This window comes from Triticum aestivum, chromosome 4B, assembly GCF_018294505.1.
Source record: "Triticum aestivum cultivar Chinese Spring chromosome 4B, IWGSC CS RefSeq v2.1, whole genome shotgun sequence".
In the NCBI taxonomy this organism is placed as follows: domain Eukaryota; kingdom Viridiplantae; phylum Streptophyta; class Magnoliopsida; order Poales; family Poaceae; genus Triticum; species Triticum aestivum.
In genome coordinates, this window is record NC_057804.1 from 623,641,649 (window position 1) to 623,649,924 (window position 8,276).

Here is an 8,276-nt window from a genome sequence, read left to right on the forward strand (position 1 = left end):
GTACGGACAGATCAGACGACGCGAAGAGGCCTTGAGAGGCCCCTGGTCACACGACTAGCAAACAAATAGGGTACTCCAGCATCCTTTGTAGGAGTAATTGCGTCGAGGATACACACAATCTTTCCGACATATCTTAAAATTAATATTGTGGATTGATATAGTTGTATACATTCATTTTTTTATTTTTATGCGGTCATATATTTGTTTTCTTTTAAAATTTTCCAATATGGATCGAGCATGTACAATGCCATGTGGTTTCGGACATTAAAGAATGATTTAGGCTTATATTGAATTAATTGCTTATATTTGGTGGGCATTAACAAATTATTCGCCCATGTATTCATTTAATTATGTATTGTTTGGTTGGCACTAGGGAATATTTTACACCTTATTTGAACAAATATTGCATTGTGTAACTGGCATTGAAAATAGATTTTATGCGGATATTCGTGAATTTATGCCCCACACACCAGCCTGTGCTGAGGTCGCGATGCAGCACCCAGCTAGCCCGAGCAAACCAGCACGGCACGAGGCCAACGGTGCTGACCCCCAACCATGCTGACTGCCGACCCCACGCACGCCCCTGGCCGGCTAGCACGAGCGAACCAGCCCGCACGTGGCACATGGAGGTTGACATGTGGGTGCAGCCACACCATCCTGTGTGGGGTAACACACAAGATGTCGAGCGTGGGTGCGACCGAAAGTGCCGCACGACGGTGTCCCCAGACGTGCCCGCGGTCCACCCATATGGATCACTGAGGCGTGTCACCTGGGTGCGCGCCATCTAGGAAGATCGGACGGCGGAGAGAGCCCCTGAGAGGCCCCCGCGGCATGCGACCGGCAAACAGATAACGTAGAGTGCACTCTCGCCCGCGAAGCCCCCTAGGAGGCGGGTACTCCAGCGTCCTTTGTAGAAATAATTATGCCTCGTGGCCGAGGAAGCACAAATCTTTCTCACATATCTTAAAATTAATACTTGGGTTGGTACATTTGTACACATTCATAATTTTGTATTTTTATGGGGTCATATATTTGTTTTCTCTTCAAATTTTGCAATGTGGATCGATCATGTACTATGCCATGTGGTTTTAGCCAGTAAAATATGATTTATGCTTATACTGAATTAATTGTGTGCATACATTTGTTGGCCATTAACAAATTATTTGCTCACGTATTCATTTAATTCTGTATGGTCTGGTTGGCACTACAGAATATTTCAGACCTTATCAGAACAAATATTGCTTGGTATAACTAGCATTAAAAATAGATTTTGTGCAGATATTCATGAATCTATGCCATAATTAAAAATATCTTCTATGCAAGATGTTACCCCCCCCCCCCCTTGTCATACCAAGTCTATATATACTTCTCAATGCATAGAGTGATCTTCATCAGTTTACATATCAAAATGTCTAAACTTACTCATCTTCGACAAGTGATTGCTCTATGTTTCTTTTTTAATGCACTTCAAACTAGAGGTGTTCGGCTACACCCCGCGGTTCTAGAGGTAATTGTATGATGCATTGCAACATTATATAATTTTATTTAAGTAAGATGTGTTGTGTATTGAAGTAGGAACTAGTATTTTCTCTAGTGCCATATATTATGTTATACCGTGTCATGCTAGAGTTGTAATAAATCGAAGAGGTTATGGTATGATGGGAGGAGTATTTTTTAAGTAATTCAGATCCTAAAGGGTTACTAAACATACAAAGATCGTGATTGCCATATGTAATAGTACCTATTGTATCAAATACTATGCAATGAAAATTATGTGGTGCAATAACCATATGTAATAGTACTGTAAACTATAAGAAGTGGCACTAACATATCACAAGTAGGCCGAGTAGGATAAGAATTTCAATTACAAGATGGCTTGGCTATTTTCAGATTCAAAAATTGTATTGTTGTGAAGTCTATGCTTGAGCAAAGGTTTTGATATTATGTCCCCGGGCATATACGTGCATATTCATATGCCAGTTTATCTTTTTTTTATGATTTCATCTGCATGATAAATACATGCATATCAGTTCAAACCGACATACTACCATGCTAACCTACTTGCCATGAAAGTGATATTAGTCAATGGCAGCCTTTAGGGTGTTGTTTATACACAAATGCATTAAGAATTACTATTATAATTGGAAGTGGTTTTATATCTCTATTTTTTCAACACATTATTAGCAAGATATGGGGCATTCCTTGTTCCATTTAGGTACTATTTGCTTTGCTAGAAGAAAACTTATTTTCCCGGGGAATTGGCGGAATGACTTGCACACTTTCACAACTAGATTTGTCATTTACTTTATTTTTGTTTTAGCTGTTTATCATAAAAAAATTAGATTGAAGTAGGCATCTATATGCGAGTAAATTATAGGAAAACTAGCAGAATGTACCTAGAAAAAAGTTATTTGGTGTTATTTTTGGCCATTCATATGAGTTGTAAGTTAATTCAATTCACCACTACAATTACAATAATGTAGCATTCAAAATATAAAAAAATGAGCATATCCAAATATCTACATCTTGATGAAGCATGAAGTTTCTTAGTGAAAATAGTTCTATTAACACTGTCCTAATTTATTGGTAAGGATATATATATATATATATATATATATATATATATATATATATATATATATATATATATATATATATGCCAACATAATACTGAGGATATTTGTGGTATGTGGCTCGCTGCATAGCCATGGGCTTATTGATATCTCTCTTTCCACCCACCCCATATCATTGTATTATAGCGGTGTTTCTTGTTTAGTTTCTAGCATAATTTCCATTAGAGAATGTTCCATCCAAAATCATACAGACTACGTGGGTGTTTACTTTTGTCTTAATTATTTGGTGCATCTAAAATCAATTTATAGTAGTCTGGTTGTGGATTTATACAAGAATTATGAGTTTTCACTATTTTAAAAGATGCCATGAAGATTTTTAGAGGAACACAAAGTGATTTCCACTAGAAAAACAAAAGATATATGAGAAAGATTGGGCACACAACATTTCTTCTTGACATGTTGTGACAAAAGTAGATTAGTTAGCACTAATTGTGTCTGGATCCATGTAGTAACTCGAACAAACTATTTGTAGCTTGCAAGCGGCTCTTCTAACGATTTCATGTATCCCCATAGAGAATAGCCCCCCTTGATTTTGAAAAAAAAAAACAAGTTTAAGCATTCTCCATTTGTACAATGTTTAATTGCATGTTTTCCTCATCCTTTTTCCTAGTTGTTGTGTATGTTGTTTATATGGGAGCTTTCATTGTGCAGTTTGCGGTACACCAAACACCTTATGGAGGTCCTAGTGACAACTACTATGGCTTACATGCCACGATGGATGTGTACGGCCACAAACTAAAACCAGGCCAGTGGAGTACGGCTGCAATTTGGGTTAGTCATCATGGAGACGGTGCTACGTCAAGCTTTAATTCGATTCAAGCTGGCTGGCATGTAAGGATCACCCCCCCCCCCCCCCCCTGCATCTAGACATTTCCTTTGAATTCGAACCTCAACATGCTGAGTAGTAGTCAATTACTACAGGCATTCTACTGCAATAATAAAGACGTGACCTTGGCTCCATTCCAGCTTAGAAAAACATCGGAAACATCACAAATAATACTTCTGTATTGACTAGATGCATGGGCTACACGCCCCAACCTCCAAAACAACTAAATTACAATTGTATTTTCTTCCAGTATGGTCTGTAATCCATCACTAAAAAATAGCAGCTAGTCCTAAAAAATTATCTAAGAAACATCAGTTGTTTTAACATCAATGGAACTATTTGGGAAGAAAACTCGCCAAATATTTATTTGTTCTTACATTCGTATGTGAGAGAATGTTTTTCACTTGTACACCTTATTTTACAGATTTATCCAGAGCGTTATGGCGACTCACGTCCTCACTTCTATACCCAATGGACGGTAATGTGTTAATGTTGCTATGAATAATCAGCTGACAAGTGATCTCACTCTAAATGGAAACATCATACCATATCATGTTTTTGACCAATGCATGCACATGCATGGTACAGAGAGACGGACATGAAGCAACTGGATGCTTCAACATGGATTGCCCTGGCTTCGTACGGGCGAATGGCGCTGCCATATCTCCAGGTGATGCTATACAACCAGTTTCTGATGTTCCCCATGGGTACATACAGAGTATCACACTACGAGTGCTTAAGGTGCGAGTGCCATCTTTTTTTATATTTTACATTACATTGTCATGCTATTTTTAATGCCAATAGTTTCCTCATTAAGTCATATCACATGGACGATAGTACTTTAGCCTGGATTGTACTCAAGTGTGTACAAAATTGTGTGACTTTCGCTATTGATTCACATAGTTTTACTTAACTCGAATACTAAACGATCGCAGGACAAAAAAAGCGGAGACTGGTGGGTGTACTACGGCTTCAATAGCGTTCCTACGGGGGTGGGATATTTCCCAAAGTCATTGTTCACCTACCTGGCAAATAAGGCAAACCAGTTGGCATTTGGTGGTGCTGTGGTTGCCCACAGGGCGGCTTCAACTCCTCCGATGGGTAGCGGTTCCTTCCCTAATGGTGGTCAAGGGCGCGCTGCTTCTTTCACTAACCTTGGTATCATTGACGAGGAGGGGAACAGCAAGCCCATCATGGCAGACTTTCCCACGTTAGTTACTAATAACAAATGCCACTTTATTACTCCTATCAATCATGCTGCATGCCTTTATGGCGGTCCTGGAGGTTGTGTGAGATAAGATGTAAGAACCTTTTATTGAGCTAGCTCGCTCCATATTGTTACTCGCCTAATGAAATAACATGGAGGAGATGACAAATTATGCAAAGACTGTCCGCTTCTTTACATTGTATTACACCAACATTAATTACTTGCTTACATCAATTTTGAAGAATAGTTCACAAAAATTCAAAACAATTATAAATTTTGCAAATATATCATGCATTTCAAAAATAAAAATAAAAGTAAAATGAAAGACAAAAAATAGAAAAGGAAAAAGGGAAATGAAAAAGCCACAAACAGGGGAAAGAAAAATAAGAAAAAATCAATTGTTTCACAAACGGGTGGGATAGCCTACTAGTTGCGTGTTCGAAGCCGGTCGCGTGGATATTTGTTGGGAGTTTTACAGAAAATAGAATGGGATATTGGCCGGCCCAGATAAGAGTGCCTTCAGCGCTAGTTAACGAAATGCACGTTAACGGGCGTTGAAGGTGCCGAATAGGAAATACCCAGCAAATCCACACGCCCGCTCCCAATGTGTCCTGGCATAGAGAACATTTTTTTTTTCATTTTCTCTTCATTTTTTTCTCTTTTGTTTCTTTTCCTTTTATTTTCTGTTTTTATATTTTGGTTCTTAAAATAAATTTCATCATTACAAAAGTGTTGTAATTTTTTTTTAATTTTTTTAACAAATTCAAGAAAATGTTCCAAGATTTCAAAAGCTGTTCATTTTTTTAAAAAAATGTGTGTGAATTTTTAAAAATGTTCATGAATTACAAAAAAATGTTCTTTATTTCAAGAAGGTTCTTGAATTCAAATAAATCATACAAATCTAAAAAAGTTCATGGATTTCCAAAACAAATGGCGAATATGTAAATTGTTGCCCAGAAGCGGGATCGAGGAAGCGGGAGTGCTGGCACTCCAGAAGCAAGAACCAGGAAATGACAATATGGTGCCCGTGGCATCACACTGGGTGGAAGCGATGATGGCGGTGCCCTAGGTGTAACCGGCAACGGCTTGTGAGCTGTCAGCCGTAAGAACGATGTCGGTACCCAGCATGGAACCGGCCGTGGTGGTGGTCGCCATGCTGAGGTCGTGGCCATGGGACAGGTGCACGAGGTTGAAGTGATGAGGACATGACTACCTTGGATAAGACCAAAAATATTTCATACATGCATATTTGTCAGGTGATTTCTAGTGCAAACTATTCAATAATATATTTATGTTATCCAGAACAAAAATACTTCACATACTTTTGTGTTTTGTCTAATTGCAGGTGTATGGGACATTTGTACAATCCACATATGAAGATAAGGAAAAAGGAGAAGTTTAGGTGCTGTTCAAAAAGTCTTCTCACGTCATTTTTGGGCCAAGAGAAGATAGAGTCCAAGTCTCTCACGTTCTGGATTCAGATTCGGACTGCACAGACATACCTGACTCAAAACGGCAACAACTTTTTCATACGGACTCCGAATTGGGTGATTCTTTTTTTGTTGGAAAGTAGATTTCATGCTCTTTCCAGAACAATTGGAATCACCTTAAAATTCATCCGGAGCGTTGAGTTATGGATGAAACAATCTGACACTGCACCAGAATCCGAGTCAAACTACAAGTCCAAAGGTGTTATGTCACCTCCACTTGGGCCCATTGGCCTTGTACGACCTAGGGTTAGTTTTAGGCTGCCTTGGGACGTCCTCCCACCTCCTTGACCGCCACCCCTTGCTCCTATATAAGTAGATCCATCTAGTAGCTTTTCGCTTGGGATTTGTTTAGTTAAAAGTTAGCTATTGTAACTTTGTGTACTTCGTTTGTGTCCAACGACAAGACCAAGACCGCTTACAGATCCCCACCATTATCAATACTTCATATATATTCGCAATATTCAGATTGCTTTATCATATTCTTGCTTGTTCTTCGATTGCTTGCAGGAATAGACCTTCGTGGTCAGGCTGATCGTGCTTCCGGCACCGTCAGTAACCTTAGGAGATTGGTTTAGCGATTGCTAAGGCGCAACGTCGTGCACGTTTGTAGTCGGATCATCAAAGTCGACTCCACCAAATCGATAGTTATCATCTCATCGAAAGATCGGGACACTCCGCCCCTATCAAGTGGTATCAGTTTTCAGGTTGCTCGGTGAGATTTTACAGTTTTTCATAGTTTAGATCGCATCTGTCATTCATACCTACAGTCCATGAAAAAGCCACAAAAAAAGTTAGATCTGTTCATACTTTATCCAAGCCAGTCTGAGCCTTTGCAATTTTCTATTCATTGCTTGCATAGTTGAATTATCGGTTGCATCGTCGTGTCGGTTGCTGGTCTTAGTGTCTAGTTCCTTTAGAGTTTCGAGTTCTGTTCACATTAGTCACACCGTCGCTGCATCATTATCCCATCCGCTGTCCACCATCACAATCATAGTTGAGATCACTCACATCTTCGCCTGATCCAATCTGCATCTTATCTAGTTTGTCTTGGAAAGAGGGAGAAAAAGAAGATAGAGAAAAAAAGAGAAAAAAGGAAAGAAAAAAAAGAAAAAGAGAGAGAAGAAAAAGAAAAAAAGCGTGAGGAAAAAAAGAGAGAAGAAAAAAAATCGGATCTATCTAGAATCAATCTCGTACCTGAATTCGGATTAGAATCTGTTTTGCGCACTGTTCAGTAAAACAGATGTATCTTCCTCATACGAAGTCCGTTTTGGCTCCGTGAATACTCAAATTGAAGCTAGCGACGAGCCGTATGTAAATAGTTGCAGAAACTAGTTCAATATTTGACACCTCAAAATCGGCTTCTAAATAGGTCTTTTTGCCTTCTGAAGTTCGTGAACACAGCTTGTTCCAATTTTTCAGGCCAGTTTTAGAATTCTTTGACTCCTCATATCAACTCGGAATTGAGTGATTCTTTTTGCATTGGAAAGCTTGAGTTAGTAGCATTCTTTGCAAGAATTTATCAGAAAATTGGCTCAAACTTTTCAAGAGAAAAGTTGGAGAGAGAGTTGTTGTATATCCTGCTTGGCAGTTGTTTTTCATCATTATCTTCACTTATATCTTGCTGTCAAGAGCTACTTAGTATCCTTCATTGATGCTAGTTGTGCTATGCCGTGACCTCATTAGTATTCTAGGCTCGCGTCTCTAGTCCGGTCTAGCCTAGGACCAGCACAGTACCATCGTTGAGCGTTTATTCAACATTGCATCTTTGAATTGATTATTGCTAATCTTTTGCTACCATATATAGCCAACCCAGCTCCACATATTTCTACACCGTGTATACGTACGCTCCCCTGGCAATCGCTTTACTCAATATTCGGAGTTACTTGACACCGTTGGTTGCCGATCACTGCCTGCTGCATGGTAAGAACTTGTAAGACATTGATATTTGCTTTACTGTGAGCGTTTTACCACCACATCCTAGTAGTTATAGGAACATTATTTTTGGATTTTGTTTCTTCTTCTCCTAATCATGACAGGATCCAGAGTCAATTCATGGGCTTTGTCGATCGCGGGAGACATGCCACCACCTATGCAAATACCACAACCGTCACGAGAGGTGC

The 8,276-nt window shown here is 39.2% G+C and overlaps 1 protein-coding gene across 1 annotated transcript; it reads left to right on the forward strand.

The window, feature by feature from the left end:
- Window positions 1–1,408: 1,408 nt before the first annotated feature.
- LOC123089454 (uncharacterized) lies at window positions 1,409–4,844 on the forward strand. Its single transcript, XM_044511133.1, has 5 exons — window positions 1,409–1,507; window positions 3,285–3,464; window positions 3,884–3,937; window positions 4,048–4,200; window positions 4,395–4,844. Exons 1-5 carry the CDS (start codon window positions 1,409–1,411, stop codon window positions 4,755–4,757), a joined length of 849 nt encoding a protein of 282 aa, XP_044367068.1. The 3' UTR covers window positions 4,758–4,844.
- The last annotated feature ends 3,432 nt before the right edge of the window (window positions 4,845–8,276 follow it).